The sequence below is a fragment of the Paramacrobiotus metropolitanus genome, unplaced genomic scaffold (genome assembly GCF_019649055.1).
Source record: "Paramacrobiotus metropolitanus isolate TYO unplaced genomic scaffold, Prichtersi_v1.0 Parri_scaffold0000047, whole genome shotgun sequence".
Taxonomy (NCBI): domain Eukaryota; kingdom Metazoa; phylum Tardigrada; class Eutardigrada; order Parachela; family Macrobiotidae; genus Paramacrobiotus; species Paramacrobiotus metropolitanus.
This window is the reverse complement of record NW_026570267.1, coordinates 247,588-266,295: the sequence shown is the minus strand read 5'-3', so window position 1 is coordinate 266,295 and position 18,708 is coordinate 247,588. Positions and strand designations below refer to the sequence as shown.

The 18,708-nt window shown below is 43.1% G+C and overlaps 3 protein-coding genes and 1 long non-coding RNA gene across 10 annotated transcripts; 2 read left to right on the top strand and 2 right to left on the bottom strand.

Annotated features, from left to right (window-relative positions):
• Positions 1-369: 369 nt before the first annotated feature.
• Positions 370-4,830, bottom strand: LOC129591708 (probable ATP-dependent RNA helicase DDX46). The gene is made up of 4 exons (XM_055487463.1): positions 4,533-4,830; positions 2,417-3,808; positions 1,429-2,269; positions 370-1,356 (listed from the first exon to the last, which is right to left on the bottom strand). The coding sequence occupies exons 1-4, from the start codon at positions 4,562-4,564 to the stop codon at positions 577-579; spliced, it is 3,045 nt and encodes a 1,014-aa protein (XP_055343438.1). The 5' UTR covers positions 4,565-4,830; the 3' UTR covers positions 370-576.
• Positions 4,831-5,564: 734 nt separating this feature from the next.
• Positions 5,565-9,680, top strand: LOC129591579 (serine/threonine-protein kinase tricornered-like). Of its 4 annotated transcripts, XM_055487266.1 has the most exons (13): positions 5,644-5,815; positions 5,920-5,935; positions 6,025-6,108; positions 6,335-6,495; positions 7,314-7,365; positions 7,432-7,554; positions 7,679-7,886; positions 7,973-8,127; positions 8,211-8,304; positions 8,393-8,578; positions 8,660-8,783; positions 9,024-9,211; positions 9,277-9,680. In XM_055487266.1, exons 4-13 carry the CDS (start codon positions 6,356-6,358, stop codon positions 9,420-9,422), a joined length of 1,416 nt encoding a protein of 471 aa, XP_055343241.1. In that variant the 5' UTR covers positions 5,644-5,815; positions 5,920-5,935; positions 6,025-6,108; positions 6,335-6,355; the 3' UTR covers positions 9,423-9,680. The 4 variants fall into 4 exon arrangements, with proteins under 4 accessions (XP_055343239.1, XP_055343241.1, XP_055343238.1 ...); XM_055487264.1 differs by having other exon boundaries at positions 5,565-5,687; positions 5,920-6,108; XM_055487263.1 differs by having other exon boundaries at positions 5,920-6,108.
• Positions 9,681-10,536: 856 nt separating this feature from the next.
• LOC129591625 (low-density lipoprotein receptor-related protein 8-like) lies at positions 10,537-14,633 on the bottom strand. Of its 4 annotated transcripts, XM_055487352.1 has the most exons (8): positions 14,584-14,633; positions 14,358-14,503; positions 14,036-14,142; positions 13,598-13,979; positions 13,000-13,423; positions 12,381-12,711; positions 11,989-12,310; positions 10,537-11,641 (listed from the first exon to the last, which is right to left on the bottom strand). In XM_055487352.1, exons 2-8 carry the CDS (start codon positions 14,491-14,493, stop codon positions 10,800-10,802), a joined length of 2,544 nt encoding a protein of 847 aa, XP_055343327.1. In that variant the 5' UTR covers positions 14,494-14,503; positions 14,584-14,633; the 3' UTR covers positions 10,537-10,799. The 4 variants fall into 4 exon arrangements, with proteins under 4 accessions (XP_055343327.1, XP_055343329.1, XP_055343330.1 ...); XM_055487354.1 differs by lacking the exon at positions 14,584-14,633 and having other exon boundaries at positions 14,036-14,132; positions 14,346-14,473; XM_055487355.1 differs by lacking the exon at positions 14,584-14,633 and having other exon boundaries at positions 14,036-14,132; positions 14,358-14,408.
• Positions 14,634-15,009: 376 nt separating this feature from the next.
• On the top strand, positions 15,010-16,175 carry LOC129591539 (uncharacterized). The gene is made up of 3 exons (XR_008690865.1): positions 15,010-15,251; positions 15,357-15,425; positions 15,929-16,175. It is a non-coding gene; the product is annotated as an uncharacterized LOC129591539 (long non-coding RNA).
• Positions 16,176-18,708: the final 2,533 nt, after the last annotated feature.

Here is an 18,708-nt window from a genome sequence, read left to right as displayed (position 1 = left end):
TATACTGTGCACGAAAACACGAATCGGTGCTGTCTCCAGGAAACAGTACTTCGGGAACCGTATTTGCCGTAGACGAAAGCAAACGAAATTTCGATTTGAACTTGACTGCACAGATTTATTACTTTTGCAGCTTACTTGCACTTTGCAACAGTCAAAAAAATGGCGTCTACTCGCCTACGCTCAACAAAGTACCAAGGAGTTTTTCTTCAACAGTAGCGAATACCGGAATACGTTATTATTACCCTGGTTCAGGATTGGTGCTTTTTTCTGAGTCGACCGACCGGAACTAATTATTTATCTTAACTAGTACTTTTAACAGTATTATGGTTTTATACGTTATGATCATTAGAATGCAGCTTTTTCGAACTGATGATGAGTTTTACTCAGCCATCAATAATTTTATCCATTCCAAGATAACTGCACATAAAATTTGAAAATAATCAACTCACTAAAGTTATGCATAACTACCATAGCATCAGTAGGCAACATCCGCTCATTAAACCCAAATAAAAGAAAAACTAATAGATTCAGAAGAACCGCGGTTAGGAAAAAGAGCGCGACCAATGCAACACAGGATTAAACCACTTTATAACGACCACGGTTAACCGGCGCATTGGCAATCTTCAGAAGTTCTTCCTTAATAATCCTGGTCACCTCCGCCTTCGCTTTGGACAACGACAGCTCCGTGGTGGCTTCGATACCAATATACAACTTCCTCTCGCCTTCCGTCGGTTCTTTGCCGGTGGGAATGTACGAACCGCGTACCGACAGGAAAGCATCGGCATATTCACCAATCTGCGCGAGTGTCTCCTTTCCGGTTATCCTCCAGCGCGCCTGCTGCGGGAAATCATTGATTTCCAGTTCCTCTTCAAACGTCTTATACTGTTCAACTGGATTCTCCTCCGCTGGCTTCTCCTCCGGAACATAGTTCAGTTTAGCATTCAGTTTCTCTGCTAATTGTTCGGCAATGGTCTTCTTGGACACGGCCGGCGCTTCCGAGTGGAACCCGCGCATAATCGCTTCCGCGGCCTGCTGTGTGGAATTCTTGGTCGGATCAACCGCTTTGGCTGCCTGCAATTTCATGGCCAAGCGCTTCGCCAGTTCCAAATTTTTTCCGGCATCTTTCGATACTTTATACACTGGTGCTGCCACAGGAATGAACGCTCCGTGGCCGGTGTATGTTTCCTGCGGTTGAACCGGTGCAGCTGCACCTTGCTGCACTGTAACTGCGGGTTGTTGCTGCACGATGACAACCGGAGGAGCCGGAGCATTAGCGTCCTTAACGCGTCGCGTACTCTTGAATAAATCCTCAATGTGTTGATCCAAGTCGGCTTCTCCTTCATCAGAATCCGAATCCTGTTAAAAAAAGGTAACCAATGTTAATTCTATAAATTTTTCCATCGTTAGTTAAGTTAAAGCCAGATTTACCTGTAATCCAAGAACAGCTTTCTGCATTTTCTTCGAATCTTTCGCAGCCTGCGCTTCGTTCTCATCGAACTGAAATCCCTTCCCACCAAATCCACTAAAGCCCTTAACTTTTTTCCCTTCAGCCGCCAATCTGCCCTTGTACGTTTCAAAAATGAGTTTGAGATCCTGAGGAACTTCAGCACCAGACAATTCTAGTGCTTTAAGGATATCCGGAGAGTAACGTTCCTGCAACGGCGTAATAAACGTGTACGCATATCCTTTATTCCCCGCACGCCCGGTTCGGCCGCACCGGTGCACGTAATCTTCGTAGTGATTTGGGCAATCATAATTGACCACCAGCACCAAATTCTTGACATCAAGACCACGTGCGGCCACTGAGGTGGCCACCAGCACTTGAATATTGCCTTTTTTGAAATCATTAATGGTACTGTCGCGGTCAAACTGGTCAATACCACCATGCAGGGCCATTGCGGAATATGAAGCTTTCATAAGATCTTTCAGAAGTTGATCAGCTTTTTCCTGCTTTTCCACGAAGATCAAACAGCTTCCTTGCGCACCATAATGACCCAGCAATTCCAACACTTTCAAAAATTTCTGATCTTCGTCAATGATCATCACGTGTTGTTCGACGTCTTTGCACACGACGCTGCGTCCACCAACTTGAATTTCGATTGGTTTTGCGAGGATTCGGCGCGCCAACGCCTCCATCTGTCGGGGAAATGTGGCAGAAAACAACACCGTCTGCCGATCCGGTCGAATATTATCCACAATCAACATCACCTGGGGTTCGAATCCCATGTCGAACATGCGATCAGCCTCATCCAGAACGACATATGTCACTCTACGAAAAGACAAATTTATTAAAGTATGAAGAACGAGGAACGGATAAAAATAAATACGTAAAAAAACGAAACTTTCCAAGTTAATCAACAGAAACCGATACAAGGCTCAGTTAATGTCGGTCAGTTCTCTTAAGAATTTAATTTACCTTCGAAGGTTCGTTACTCGTCCATTATTAGCAGCCAGCATGTCAATCATCCGACCAGGAGTGCAAACAATGATCTCCGCTCCTTTTTTCAATTCTGCGATCTGCTCCGATATGCCGGTTCCTCCGTACACGCACACACAGCGCAGCCCCATGGACTTCCCAAATTTCTTCGCTTCCTTCCAAATCTGCAGCGCTAATTCACGAGTCGGTGTCAGAATCAACGCCACGGGCCCTTCTCCTTCTTCCAAATGAGGCTGATCCAGCACATGACGAAACATGGGCAACAAAAACGCTAACGTCTTCCCGGAACCGGTTTTTGCAATCCCAATCACATCACGTCCGGACATGATGCAGGGAACGGCCTGCGCTTGGATGGGAGTAGGTTTCGTGTAGCCGCTCTTTTTCAGTACATCCAATTCTTTCTTACTAACACCACACTGCGCCCAATTCTTAATGGGTTTGGGACAATCCTTTCCCCGTACTTTGATATCCTCCAGCTCTTCCCGATACGCCTGTACCTCCACCTCCGACATGTTCGTGATTTCCGGAACTTCATTATAGAAACTCCTTCGAAAAGTTGGATAATCAATGGCTTGATGATCCACCGCTTGAATCAGCTTCTTCTGTTTATTCTGTACATTACTCATCGTTGTCTTCAAATCCTCTTCCTCCTCTTCGGAGCTCCATTCCAACGCATCCTGATCCTGCTCCATAATTTCGCCCCGTTTGCTTTTATGATCATTCTTATTTTTATTGGCCACCGTATTGACGAACGTCACGCCGCTCGCGGCTTCGTTGCGTGCCGCTGACTTTTTCTTCCCTGGTGCATCCTGCATATTCTCCAAGTCCCGCTTGCGGATCTCCTTGACTTCTTCCTGCACACCCTGCATAAACGCATCCAAGGGATCCACTTCGTCTTCCACGGGTTTGGCTTTGACATCAGCCAACGGCTCCTCCGCATCTTCCCCTTCATCCTCCAGCGACCAGCCAGGTCCGTTGGCGGAATTCTGTTTGGCCGCCTCCACAGCAGCAGCCGCCGCTGCTTTATCATCCTCGCGTTTCTTCTGCTTTCTCCACAGCTCAATCCGTTCTTTACGCTTCTGGTATTCCTGTTCCAGGCGTTTCACTTCGGCTTCCTTGTCAAATGTGTCGCCGAATGTCAACGGTGTACTGTCAACTGTGGCCGCGACGGGGACGACGGCGGGTTGGGCTTCCGCGGAACGAGAGCGGCTGCGTCGCCGTCGGGAATAAGGAGAACGCGAGCGCGAACGACGTCGGTTGCGATCGTTGTATGGATAGTTGTTGTAGCGGTCCCGCGACCGACTGCGCCGTCGCCGATCATCGTAACGTCCATTCCGCTCTTCGCGTAGACGATCCTCTCGCCGGCTATCACTGTAAATAAAAATCATAATAACTGCATGGTGAAACTCTGATAAAGTTAAAACTACCATATCAGTACATTTTCACTACTGGCTTCGTAATTATCAAAAGTAATAGTCCTAAGTCGACTTAAATCAGCGAGATGGCGCTCTATATATCAGTTTCCAAATTCCCATGTCAACTTGGATCGTAGATTAACGTACCACACTCCGAGAGTTCTTCCGATAGCCAATATCCAGCAATAGGCACATCATGGCACACAGCTCGTAAACCCAGCCTATCCAATGTTTGTGTTTAGTTTTTTGGAATCTGATGTGTTACGACTACGCTTACGGCTTACCAAGTTAGTTTTAGTATTGTATCATATTACTGATTTAATTATAATGTGTACTCGTAATACTGCAATGCATTACTTACAAGTTACAGCGATTAATAGTAAGTAATCTGAACAATTTTACGGAGCCGCCATCTTCAAGGATTTAACAACGACAACGGTATCCTTAAAAAGGAACAATTATATTTTCTAAATTAGAACGCACTAAACAGTAACTGAGCACTCATCACAGTTTGCTACAGTGTCAAAAGTACTGTAAGCTGTTAGACGAGGATCGTTACAAGCCAATCAACAAAATCAAAACTCATATTTGTCACTGCACCCCATTGTTCTCTGAAGATAATCTGGAGCTGGACCTTCGGTATATACTGTACTGTATTACGAGAAGGCTTACTGGCTTACCGTAAAGAAGTTGAGGAGACAAGTCGGGGCATTCTGTAAGGGAATTCGGGAGTGTATGACGCAGCACGAAACACTCTAGTGCCACAGCGGTTCTTGGGCCAATCTGAGCGAGTACCACCAACTTCTTAATGTCCGCTATCTCTGGTCCAGATGACTACTCCAATCAGAATAAAAAATTTCTACAAAGCGATAAGGAAAACCTTCGTTAACGAATTATGAATGGTTATTATTCGCAAAATCGCGCATCAATAATAAATTAAAGATGAATTTTGATAACATAAAATTTTTATTGGGTCAGCTTGCTATGGGTGGCGAATGTGCACTGTGCGAGTGCAGAGCTGCGTGCCCATATCGCACCGGAAATGGGTTGGCTTTGCTGCTGTTGGCCTCTATGCGCATCGTGCCGCTCTGCCACCATTCGCTCTCGCTAACCACACAACCACAGCTGTATCGTAGTGAACTGGCGCACCAGTGGTTGTTTGTTTTCTTTTTCGCATCATAAGTACTTACGCTCACATATATTGGGACGTGATTAAAATCATTAAAGGTAAATTTTGTTGGTTTGTGGTTTGCCAGTTATTAGTGTCTGTTCGGTGCGCACACGGTAGGTTTTCCGGTGACGATACCGGTAGCTATCGTGATGGTTTCCGTCATCGTTAGAAGTTTGTGTGTTCGCTAAGCACAACGATAACGCTCGATACAGAGTTCGGCTTGGGCTCGGTCCGGTCTCACTGAATTAAAAAATGTAAAGTAAATTTTGCAAGAGCGTGACCAACCGCTTGTGGGGAGGCAGTTTGAGTGAACATACGACTTCCGGTTTGTTAGTCCCTCACAAAACAAATTGTTTCTAAATGTTATTTCTATTTTATTGTTTGGCAAAATATTTTATTAAATAGAGTGATGTTTTAAGTGCTTATTTCTTTCGACAAAACGGTAATCCAATAATTCCACGGCTCACAAGATTCTACCGGAGATGCCCAACGATACCAACGCTTTCTATCGTTATCTACGATACGGTACAGGCAGAAAAACGGTAAATTTGTGGTGAGTCATACCGCTATCGTTACCGTAAAACCTACCGTGTGTGCCCCGAACAGAGACTATTATCACTTTGCCCTCGATTTGGAATTAAATGATAATGTGCACGAAATAACGGTAATCTTCCGTCTTCTTTAGCATGCTGCACGTCTTGAACGATCTCTAAAAACGTTGTTTGGAACTTTGAAGATACCGTAAAGATGCCTAATCAGGCTAACCATAAGAAATAACGGGATAATTATTAAGTATAGAATTATTTCGGCGTGATCGCACCATCATCGCATTCATCTCCGCTGACATCGTGCTAAACGCAATTAACGTGAATATTTACGCAACTGTGGCTTTTTAGATTTCCTCGATCGTCTGTGAGTTACACTTTTTTTAAAAGGAAACGACGCCTGCAAAATGTGTGCTTATTGATTCGTGCGATGACGTTTCCTCTCCTTGGACGTAGCCGTTTGTGGACAGACGGACTAGCAATAATCAGTGAATGGTGAAAGCGGAAAAGCCCAGCAGAGCGTTTGAAAAGCTAGATCAGGTTTGTGTGATCACTCTTTCACATCATTCTTTTTTTGCCGCGTTGTATTATCTGTACCGAGTACAGTCCGTTTGTATAACTTGTGCGCTGCCTCCGTAACACACATTTTGCCGTTATGTTTGCCAGAATGTTACAGACATTCCGACAGAATGCAGAATAGAGCGCGCATAAGAAGCTATAATGCCTCTCCAGATTTAAGTTGGTCAAATAACTTTTAACGCTTCAGGGGTGGACTTGATGATTGGGAATGACCAGTAGTCCGGAGGGAGATCGGAAAATGGGAACACCAGTGTCGGAGCATACGTACGATAAGGCGCACAAAGCCAAAATGACGCTGCAGACTTATTACAGTAATCTCATCGAGCAGCATGTGGATCGCCAGAACAGGTGGGCTTTTGCAATTTGCTACACAGTGAGTCTAAGCACTTGTTTGTTTTTGTTTTCGAGCTTTTCTTAACAACAGCAAAACAATTAGCAATAAACTACGCTGAACTAAACCCCTTGGAATGTCGATTTAGTTGATTTATTTAATATTTCGCTTATAGTTGAGTTATGCTGCAAAAGTAAAACTGTTGGCATCGTCTTCGCAGTTTCTTGTCTGAAAGCTTGATGTTTAGAATTTTTTTGACTATCTGCATTTTGAATTGCTACGTAAATAACTTTCCAAGCATGTTAGAACCGGATTTTCACCCTTGGTTTCGGGAATGACATAGAGGATGCACGTGACGCGACATTTTGATAAATTTGTTAACACAACTAGCAAAGATTGCAATAAATAACTCATGAAATTTTCTTAAGTTCCACTCTGTGTCTCTCTCTATCCGGACAGATTTACGAGATTGTATGCATTTCGAAAGATATCTCGATGGATATGCAGTTTGATTGCTATCTCTAACATAAATCTTTTGAGTAAAATATGTCTCTACAGAATTAACGCGACTGGGATTGATTTCAAATGAGCAGTGCGGTTATGCTGGTATAAACTACACTGTAACTGTTACTGCAGTACTTGTATAAACGTTAATTCTACCAAGCATTTTTTAACCCGTTACAAATGCATTATGCACTTTACCAGGGTTAGTGCATGCTGGATAAACTGTGTTGTGTTATTATTTTGCTCAAGCATGGCTTGTTGCAGGACAATGCCACATCGCTTTAATTGTTTGATCTGCAAAATCTTTCGAAATGCTTGTTTTACATTGTAGATATCGCCTTCTGGAGAAATCAATGGAACAGGAGGGATTAACCGAGAATCAGGTGGAATTTGTGAACTGAAAAGTGTCTGCAATTTGTACAGTTTACCGTTTACGTTTATCATCTCAGAAAACCGAAAAGCGATCGCAACATGCCATTAAAGAGACGGAATACTTGCGCTTGAAGCGATGCCGGCTGGGAGTTGAGGATTTTGAACCGCTGAAGGTTATTGGAAAAGGCGCGTTTGGTGAGGTAAGATGAATCGCTAGATTGTCGAAGGACAGGTAAATAAGTGATTGGTGATGGGTAGACATACAAATCTGCGTGTTTTCTTTAGTTGATTTACATGATTGTATCTGTTTATTGTCACGCGCAGGTTCGTCTCGTACAGAAAAAAGACACCGGTCACATGTACGCGATGAAGGTCCTTCGCAAGGCCGATATGCTCGAACGCGAACAGATTGCGCACGTTCGCGCCGAGCGGGATGTTTTAGTCGAAGCCGACCATCAGTGGGTCGTTAAAATGTACTATTCCTTTCAAGATCCCGTGAATTTGTATCTGGTGATGGAATTCTTGCCAGGAGGTAAATACAAATAATTGGGTAGTGAAGCTGTGAACTGCGTTAGCAGTGTGGTTTAGCAAATTTGCATCGTGTTATTTTATTTTAAGGAGACCTTATGACATTGTTGATGAAGAAGGATATTCTCAGTGAAGAAGTGACACAGTTTTATATGGCCGAAGCGGCGCTGGCCATTGATTCTATCCATAAATTGGGCTTCATTCACCGCGACGTTAAGCCGGATAATCTCTTACTTGATTCTAAAGTACGGTAAATTGCTTCTCAAGTGCTTGATGTGTTTGTACTGTGTGTGTTTTATTGTTGCTGAAGTTTGCACTGCTTTGATAGGGCCACATTAAATTATCGGATTTCGGTCTGTGCACGGGTCTAAAGAAGTCCCATCAAACGGCTTATTATCGTGATCTTCTAAACACTCGTTTCGGTAAACGCGATGACAGAATACGCTACTACAAATTCATTTGCGGTGAGTTGTTTGCATACATTGGGAAAGCGTGTTTGCGCTCTTGTAGCTAATGATTTATCTCCGCTGGACTCAAAACGCCGAGCCGAGAGCTGGAAGCGCAACCGGCGCGCAATCGCTCACTCAACCGTGGGCACTCCCGATTATATTGCACCGGAAATGTTTGGCGATAGCGGCTATACAGCGGCCTGTGACTGGTGGTCATTAGGGGTCATCATGTTTGAAATGCTCATTGGTATGCTGAAGAATGCCGGTTATGTCAACCTTTCCCCGGAGATTAACTGTTGGATTTGAATTTGTTTTCATTGATCTACAGGCTATCCTCCCTTTTGCTCTGATAGTCCAAATGAAACATACCATAAAGTCTTGCATTGGCGAGAATCGCTGCTCTTTCCGCCTGACGTGCCTATTTCTGATACAGCCAAAGACCTTATTAAAAGGTAATGCGCTTAGTTAAGTAGTATAACGGCTTAATTTAATCAGATTTACCGTACAGTTATGAAATATGATATTTTTTCTCTTGTAAAGTTTTCCTCACTTCCATTATCGGCATTGTGTATTTAACATGTCAGTGTTATAATTTATGAGTGCGATGCATTTAGGTATTTAACATAGTGCGGAAAAATGTGCATGTAATGGAGTTCCTTCCATATAATTATTCAGTGGCTTATTTTCTACAGGTTTGTGTGCGATCAGAAGAGCCGAATTGGAGCTCAGCGGGGAATTGAGGAAATTCGAGAACACAAATTTTTTCACGCCTTTGACTGGGACCATGTCCGGGATCGACCGGCTGCCGTTACTGTCGATGTTAAAAGTATCGATGATACTTCCAATTTTGATGAATTTCCAGATGTGGATTTGCCCATTCGTAAGTACTTGAATTTCATGCATCTGCATTTGGTTCTTTTCAACATGAAATATTTTTATTCGCAGCGGCGGCTCCATCGAGCACTGGAGAAATGGGATACAAGGACTGGGTGTTTTTGAATTACACTTTCAAGAGGTTCGAAGGCCTTACTCAGCGCGGCACCCCGAATTTCGACAACCATGTCCGAATAACAGCAACCCAGGATGTTTGAAATCGTTTGCATGGTCTGTGTTAGTTGTAGCTGACTAAGGTTTTCCTTGTTACGGTGTATCTGGGTTTGTAAAACGTTTATTGTTAATTTTAATCTTTCCGGCATGACAGTAAACGGGTTTTGTTAGATCCGCAGCGAAGAAATGGGAACTAATGGGTTTATCAAGTGCGCAAAAGCTTTCATATTCGCATAAGTTTGTTTAAAATGCTATCACCAGTGTTAACATTAATATGCATGCAAAAAAAAACAAACTTTCAATCGCAGGTGATTCTAGCAATATGAATACGTGACGTTGCGGTCCTTGTGAAACCTTACAACAAATCCGGGATGAGAAAGGTTCTCGCAGCTCGGATTGGTCTGGCTACCGGTGATACATGAGGGTTGCTAGCGTGTTTTTGGTCGCGGTGATCCACTTCGTAATCGAGAAGCACGCTCCTCTCTTCTCCGTATTCCGCTCGGCGAAAGTGTTTCCGGTAGATAATAACAGCCAAAGCGATTACCATTCCGCACAAAGTGCCCGCCCTTGTGATTCCGGCCACGGTCGACGAGCTGTATATCCCCTAATTACTGATTAGGCGCAACCAATGGTTCCCCGTTGAATGTGGTCGTCCAAGAGCATACGCTTGGTATCGCTTTTTAGCTGAGAGCCACTCAGACAGCCGCAACTGTACATCCGTGCGACACCGGTCAGTTACGGTATATTTGGCCGCAGGAGCTACAGCGTTACAGCCGGTCGCAAGGAGAATCGAAATAGGTCTGACGCGATGGACACAAGATCCGATATGGAATATTCCGAGAATGCACTGGTAATACAGTGCACTCAGCAAGCTTCGCCTAAATTATAACAATGAACGCTACTTGCGGAAAGATCAGAACTTATGGAGATACTGCAACAAGGCTGCCCCGAGCTCAAAACGACCTGATAAAAAAAGCTGCTGATGCTGCTTCGGCAGATCGTGACAAATTAGTGAAAAAAAAACCAAAAGGAAAGGTCAACGGCAAAAAGTAGAATGCGCCAGCCGCTGCGGACGTTGTACCTAGATTATCCGGTGTAGAACTCGGTAAACGCAAAACAGATGTTACGTAAAAGTGAGCAAACGCTTTAATACTCCCATAACTTGGTTCTAAATATTAGCACCAGTGCCAATACCCAAGAGAAAAAATTACAAAAGCTACAAGGTGCACAGACTTTCATATGTATTGTGTAAAAAACTAGTAAATATGATAAACAACATTCATCCAAAGAAGAAAAATCTTACTACACCAGAAAAAAGATACCAACAGAATACCAATAGAAAAAGTATAAAAATCTTCCAGCAGAAGCAAATGTCACGGATCGAATATGCCGGGAACAATCCAGAATATCACAAAAACCATTCACAATACAGAAACCGTACTCTGGAAGTAGACAAGAAGGGAGACCGCAGGTGATTCCAACGCATGCGGATATGTAACGTTGCGGTCCTTGTGAAACTTTACAACATATCCCGGATGAGGAATGTTCTCGTAGCACGGATTGGTCTGGCTACCGGTGATACAAGAGGGTTGCCGGCGTGCTTTTGGTCGCAGTGATTCCACGTCGTAATCGAAAAGAAGGCTTTTCTCATCACCGTATTCCGCTCGGCGAAGGTGTTTTCGGGAGATAATTACAGCCACGGCGATTACTATTCCGCACAAAATACACGCACAAATGATTTCGGCCACGGTGGACGAGCTGTACTTTCCCTGATTAGGCGCAACCAAAGCTTCCCGCTGAATATGATCATCCAAGAGCACACATTTGGTATCGTTCACCAGCCGATAGCCCCTCTGACAGACGCAAGTGTAATAGTGAGCGACACGAGCCAGGCATATTTGGTCGCAGAGACTAACAGCGGGTTCGCAAGGAGAATCGAAATGGGGCTGCCGCAATGGATGCACAGCCACTATTCCCAGCGGACGCATCGACATGTCGTATACTAGCTGGAAATTGCTCCCGTTGGTCAGTACGCTGTAGATGCCCCGGTGCGTCCACTCCGTCCAGTAGAGACGATTACCGATCATTGTTAAGCCGAACGGATGCGAGGATGCCATGCGGAAAACAGTGCGCCGGTCGTCCCCGCTGTATGATACAGATTCAGTCCAGTCCAACTGAGCATCAATAAAATACAAGCGATCCCAGATATAATCGATTACCAGAGCGTTCGGCCATAGCACTTTATGGGAAACGACAACAACTCCTAAACAATAAAATATGTGCTCAGTTAGAAATTAACCAAAAAACAGCACTGCAGCCTGAATTAGTCTTCTAATTATGCGAGCTATTAACCAACATTACAAGAACTAGGGTACGCCATTTTCAACTTGTTTATAGGCTTTTTTTGCAAGTACATCTATTCCCAACGTTTTGGCTGTTTAGCATTAGCAACCAACATTACAAGCACTACGTCTTTTCCAACTTCTTGAAAAAAACCGACAGACTACATCTATTCGCAAGCTCTTTTCCCAACTTTTTAGCTGTTTTAGCATTAACAGAAGATTATAATTAACATAATTTTTTCGTATTTCCCATGACTTCGTTACTTACTTGCACTGCCGTCCAGCCATGAACGCTCAATCTTCGGCTGTGAACCCCACTGAGCGAAGGACAACAAACGTTTTCCTGGATGAACCGCCAATCCGCGAGGATTATCAATTTCAGCATCGATCACGGGAGCACAATGCGCTGCTTTCCTGCTGACAGAACACACTCCAATTTCCGGCTTGCCGGCATCCACGTAATACAGATTTTCGCTGACCCAGTCGGATGCGATGCTTTCCGGCATGACCATATTCTTGAGAACAACGCTCCGTTCGTGGGTAGATTCGTAGCGGATTATGTGTTTCCGGTCAGCATCGCTGTAGAACATCTGGAAAATAATGTCATCTCAAATAGCAAGCATCTCCTAAGACTTGCATCTGCACTAAATATCTCCCTACCGTGCTGGATTCAAAGCCATTATTCTGCTTCCAGTCTAGTCCTACAGTCATAGAGGTCAGTTTCCCTCCTGTAAAGCGATCATTATGCCGAAAACCCTCCGTTTCCATGTACCGAATCTCCCCGTCAGTGGAATACATGAGCAACGGAACGTGATGGACCGATTTGCACGTATGACCATCAAATTCCAGGAGGAAACCGGGAGCGCAGTGACATTTATACGTGCCTTTCAGATTGATGCACAACTGACTGCAAGTGCCTCCAAGTTGTGAGCCGCTTGTTGCACATTCATCGATATCAGCGCAGGCCCTTCCGTCGGGATACAGAACATACCTACAAAAGGAATTTGCAACATAATTCAGCAGCAATAGTACTTCATAGTCGTAGTATTTCAGCTTTATAGTAAGAATATAAAAACAATAACACGTCACCGTTATAATCACCATGGCTTTAAATTCTCTCTGAAAAGGCAGAGAATGTTTTTGCACTCAGGTTTAAACAATTTAAAGTTACAGTCGAGTAGTAAATAAACAATTGTAAAAACTTTGTTGGTTAGATCAAATGCAGATTAATTTTTGTTATGGTTATACTGTATTTACCAATAATTTACATCATACATACCCGTGAGGACAAGAACATTTCCGACCCGCCGGAGTAAGGTTACACTTATGACTGCATTGTCCGTTGTTCTTCTCGCACTCCTTCTCCGCCAGTTTGCAACCAAAGCCCTCGTCCGTTCCGTTTTTACAGTCATTATGATGATCGCAAACCTTACTCAACGGCAGACACACTGCGGTCCCGTTTGGGGCATCACAATGGAACTGATCGTGAGCGCAGGTCAACGCCGACACGGCATGGAGAGCTGCGGAATTGGGAGGCAGCGTCCATGCGCCCGGACAGTTGTGTTCATCGCTGCCATCAGCATAATCAGCGCCCTGATCACACCGCCACGACCTGGGGATGCACTCTCCATTTGCGCAAGCGAAATCAGTACTCGGACACTGCGCTGAGCTAGCAGTTGTGGAGATTTCTACCGTTCCAAGCTCTGCATTAAAATCATGAATCTGTATACAAATCATTAACCATGAATCTTTATCATCTTAATCAACTCATATCTTGGCAAATGATTTTATGAAAATGAAAATAGTTCTATCAATTACAATAATATAAATCTATAATAAGATATATATCTGAAAAAAATGATCCAAGCGCACCCTACCGGCCATATATCCGCCTCCAGTTTTGTCGATTTTCTTGCTGACACTGCAGTCCGCCAGGGTTTCGTTCGTACCATCGTCGCAATCCTTAATCCCGTCGCACACCCACGCTCCTGGTATGCAACGCCCATTTCCACAGCGAAATTCATTTCCGTGACAAGGCAGAAGGTGTGTTGCCGAGCGGCACTCATCGTTCCCCTCGTCGGACCTGTCTTTGCAGTCGCGTTTCCCGTCGCGCCTTTCTTTGTGCGCGGTGTATTCCATGTGGTTGGCACATATTCGCTTATTTCTTATATAACCTGCTCCAGGTCGGAACGTTTCTGAGCCTCCTGAGGCAGTGTTTTCGGCGTCGCACCAGCCAAGTGCCCACGCTGGATGGCCACCCTGTATCAAAGAAGTTTTTAATCGAAAACTTATATTTTTTGAGAAAATATCCAGACCAATATCCAGCTCGTCCACGATGATGAAGGCGAAGATAGCCAAACCAAATGCAGCTGCGAAAAATACCAGGCCCCCAACGAAATATAAAAAAGCTTCCTAAAACGACCTAAAACGATCAGCAACATATTAACGCATTTCTTCCATACGTATGGATCTTCCTAGTATGGATCTTCCTAGTGGAACATTTCAGTCTGCAGTATTGCTTTAAGTAACTGAGTTTTGATTTTGCTGTTCGCAAAGCTGGTTTAACGGTTACAACAAAAACAGCTTTAAAAAACGTCAAACAATCTCGGCGACATTCAACAGTACATCCTGTCTTACGCTTCTTAAGGACATTATTCGCCGCTTCCAAGTAAATATAAGCCAGAAGAGCAATAAAAAGTGCCACAGCAAGTGCCACGTAAAAGCAGACTTTTCGAAATTCCACTTCATTCCGCGTTAGGGATCTCCGCGCCATTAAAAGAGAACTTTTTCAGATTGACACTTCTCGGCTTTGACTGTCAGATAAAAAACATAAGGAAAGGTTGTGTACGGAATGGTCACTAACCCAAAGTAAAAGCGAATTCCAGAAATCAGACAGGGAAATGAACAAATATAGCCTGTAGCCCTGGACAGTGTATACAAATCTCAATGACCACAGAGGTAGGTAGGTCAAGTTGGTCAACAACCCAACAATCAACAATTGATTGAATGGGTATTCGAGTCGAAATCCCAATGAGATGAAGTCAAATACCGTCTCGGACTCGAGTAGGCTCGGACTCGAGTAGTAAAGCAAGGCAGGAGTACCAGTTGAACTGAACAACGTATTACCACTTTACCAGTGCTAGTAATACTAGTACAAATAGTCTGTATTGTATCTCGTCAGCACAAGCACCAAAATGACCAAATCTATTTCCTATGCACATACTACATTCTCGATGAAGTTTGCCTGGTAAACCCCCGCCAGATTGCTTTATTCTAGCCGATTAAAAAAATCTGTGGTACTCTTTCTTTGTAATGCTCAGAGTTTACGGACTAAAGCGCTCGTTGCATTTTTTTTACCTTTTGTTTACAGTACATTTATGAACTTCGCTTGAATGGATTGATGTAACACTTATTTTTTATTGTCTAACATTTTTGTGGCAATAATCAAACTGGCGAGTGTTAAAGAATCTGCGTTTGTTGCAAAGAATTGGTTGGCACTTAAAAGTATTCGATGATGAAGTGGTCAGTAAGGTAAGCCTTCTGTGGTATAATGTATCCAGGATTATGCTGCATCTTCTTCGTAATGAGTACGTACCCACCTTCACGTTCGTCTACATGTCCTGCGATTTCTTTCAGTTCTTCTATATGCTGATCGTCGGTATGGAGCAGTGGCCGAAATATTTTTTGGCCGTTAACTGATCTCTGGTTTGTCTATAGATTATGATAATCGTCTCCTTACCGCGTAACATTTAAATATTGTGCTAAAACTATCGTTTATTATGTGCATGATAAACATTTGTAACACTTCAAGTACGGCGGTTTCTACGTTTTATATGACAGGTTCGAGCAGAGTGTATTTTACTATATTTGTCTCGATGAAAAATGAAAATGTGACATTGGGTAAGTGTCACAAATTCCAGTACATTTATGAATACTTGCTGCAATACAGAATAATAAAATGTTTGAAATCGTCGCACGAATTCTTGGGACTGAAACTGAATACGTTCGTTGAAGACAGAATAGTGAATACTTACAGTACTTGTCACGAAGTAGGGTAGGTACTCCAACACACTGGGAAGCTATTTAATGATAGGTACTTCTGCTAATTTTTCCACACCGGTTCAATTAATTCTAATTTCAGGACTGTGTATGCTTATTCAAGCCAGCTGATTACGCTTATTGATCTATCCATAACTCTTTTCGTACAGATCTCCGAATAGCTGGCTATTGGCTACGCATAAAGATTGTGCCTTATTGAACGGGCAGCCAAGTGATTAGAATTGGCAGCCAAGTGACCTTTCGGGCTAATCATCGCTTCAGCCGCGTTGTACCACTATCCACAAAGATTCTGCTGGCTACTTGTGCAAATTTTGCCGGACCGATGCGGCCGTGTATGCAGGAAGATGTGGGAGGAAATGGCGGCGGCTGAAGCACGAAAAAGAAACGGTAGTTCGATCGACGGCCATGGTTTAGGTTAGATAATCGTCAAATTAAATTCATGCACAGTAATATGTTTTGCCAGTTTTGATAAAATATAAGGCTGTAATAAGCGTTATACATACAGAAATTGTTAAGGTATTTTGTTGTGGTTGTGAAACGTTTCCTCGGGGTGCAAGTGAAATTGTGAATGATGTGATGAGGCGTAGATGAACAGAACCGGGGTTTCTTTTCAAAATGTTTAGTAATACAAACAAACAAAGTATTTCCCGTGCGGTTTCTCATGGAAGCAATTAGCTTTCGGATGCGCTGCATTGTCTCGGTGAGCGGTTGGTTGTGGGCCTATGGCCATCATCCTGGTCGTTAATTCTTAGGACCTTACCAGGGAACATTTTCCGCCTCCAACCAAAAAAAGTCCTATGTTTTGTAAATGGTGTACGTACCATTGTAGTACATATGCTTAAAAAAATATTTCTAGATGCCATCGTCAAGGGGGCGTGGCCAGACACAATTAAAGGTTTCCATAAGTACTATCATATACAGTACTGTAATGCAGTGCAGTGCAAGTTATTCGTAATATTATGTTAACTTTTCCTGCAGCACCGTGGTTGCAGCTGTCCGCTGTCGTGAAATTATGTAAGTAAAAGAGGCCCACGTGCGCCGGCTTGGGCCATTGCTGCCTGAATACACATTTTCGGAAAATTTTTATCGATTTGTGTTGTAAACAATAAGTTGTGCAAAAACTTTGTTCTGCTAATAAGTTCATCATTTCACGACAGCGGACAGCTGCAAAAGTCCACGGTGCTGCAGGAAAAAGTTCACATAATAATTACGAATAACTTGAACTGCACTGCATTTCCAGTATATGATAGTAGAGTCCGTAAATCGTCATTTTGACGAAGCTTAACGAACGTTAACGAAACGAATCGTCAAGCCCCGCGCATGTTTTACGGACTTCTGAGCACCGCTTCGTTAAGTTTCGTTATAAGAAAATGTATCTCGCTTCGCGAAGTTATATTGAAATTTCGAGCCGCTTTCTTCGTCAAAAAAGATACCGATGTGGAATTTAGAAAATAAAATAAATTATTTTCCAATTATACGCCAAAGCCGCACTCGTGCGTGCGTCTCTTGCGCCTAAGACAAATAATTCAGTGTTTTGGGCGCCCGGAACAGGGTCTCCTTCATAAGCGCACACTGAAGCTGCAACCTATTGTACAATAGTGAATCTGACGCTTATGAAACTCCCAGTTCTAGACACTGCACTAGTGTTTCGTAAGCACATGTTGTTTATAGCTTCAGCAAATTATAACGGCACTAGTGAACTGCAAAAGTGCAAGCTGCAATTTCATAGAAGCTTGATGATCTGATCTACTATTTTGATGTGGAACGACATAGAAAATTCAGATAAATAAAATTAATCCCAGGAACGCTTACTACTGTGATTTGTATTTTTGCGATTTCGTTGAGTTCAGTTTTTTACGGAAAATATCGAAAGTTATCGTTAAGTTGCGCCAAACATTTTATAAATCTGTCAAGGTTCGTTATTTTATGGGACAGGAAGCGTGCAGTTAGTTTCGTTACGTTTGCTCAGTACGACAAAATTTTTCGTTTCGCTGCCAAAATTGTGACGATTTACGGGCTCTATATGATAGTATGCAAACTTTTAATTGTTGTCTGGCCACGCCCCTTGACGATGGCAGCTAAAAATATTTTTTAAGCTTTCTACAATAGTACACTACCATTTTACAAAACATGAGAATTTTTTTAATTTGGAGGCGGAAAATGTTCCCTGGTTAGTGGGCGCAGCTCCAATAACTAATGGTCGCTTATATAATTACTCGTATTACAACAAGTTGTTATAATACGAGTATAATTAACAAGCGCTGTGCTGACATCATACACGACATAGATAATACTGTAATATTAACTGCGTCATAAAGGGCTATATATGAGTGGCCTTCTCCTTCTCCTTCCGCCTTCTCCGGTTTCCGCCTTCAGCCAATAACCTTCTCCTTCGCCTTCTCCTTACAAGTTTTACGCCTATTCCTTCTCCTCCTTCGCCTTTCTGTTTTTACGCCTCGCCTTCTGATTGTGTTTAATGTGATTTGTAAAAAATGTCGCAAAATACCATTTTTTGCACATGCATCATTGGATAGAACTGTAGCATTATCATTTTTTTATTAGTTAAACAGAAAAACCATACACATTGTCAAAAAGCGCACAAAGCTCACATATATTTCAAGTCTGTTAGTGGTCAAGAAACAAAAAACCTTGAAAATTTAACACGGTTTTTATTCAGTGTAACAACCTGTATCGCCTGCGAAACCTGTTAGATGTCTACTTAAACAATACTGGCAACCTTAACGTTGCCGATTAGGTAGGTCAGAACGTTTTGTTGGTCTTGAATACAGCAACTGCAAGCAAATCAACTTCCGGAAACTCTTTTACGACTGGGTCCAGACGTGCTACGCTAGGATCAAAATTAAAAGCGTTTCCGGATGTGCAGTTCACTTTCATGCAGTATCGTCTCGGTTTTGCTTCGGAAATTACG

Excerpts from the sequence above, each read along its gene's own strand:
- LOC129591625 (XM_055487352.1), bottom strand. The coding sequence starts at position 14,493 with ATGGCGCGGAGATCCCTAACGCGGAATGAAGTGGAATTTCGAAAAGTC. Across the intron at positions 13,424-13,597 it reads TGGAGGCGGATATATGGCCG|AGCTTGGAACGGTAGAAATC; the intron begins GTAGGGTGCGCT and ends ATTTTAATGCAG. Across the intron at positions 12,311-12,380 it reads ATGGCTTTGAATCCAGCACG|ATGTTCTACAGCGATGCTGA; the intron begins GTAGGGAGATAT and ends ATTATTTTCCAG.
- LOC129591708 (XM_055487463.1), bottom strand. The coding sequence starts at position 4,564 with ATGCCCCGACTTGTCTCCTCAACTTCTTTACG. Across the intron at positions 2,270-2,416 it reads CGAGTAACGAACCTTCGAAG|AGTGACATATGTCGTTCTGG; the intron begins GTAAATTAAATT and ends GTCTTTTCGTAG. Across the intron at positions 1,357-1,428 it reads AAGCTGTTCTTGGATTACAG|GATTCGGATTCTGATGAAGG; the intron begins GTAAATCTGGCT and ends TTTTTTTAACAG.
- LOC129591579 (XM_055487264.1), top strand. The coding sequence starts at position 6,356 with ATGACCAGTAGTCCGGAGGGAGATCGGAAAATGGGAACACCAGTGTCG. Across the intron at positions 7,555-7,678 it reads GAAAAGGCGCGTTTGGTGAG|GTTCGTCTCGTACAGAAAAA; the intron begins GTAAGATGAATC and ends TGTCACGCGCAG. Across the intron at positions 9,212-9,276 it reads AGATGTGGATTTGCCCATTC|CGGCGGCTCCATCGAGCACT; the intron begins GTAAGTACTTGA and ends TTTTATTCGCAG.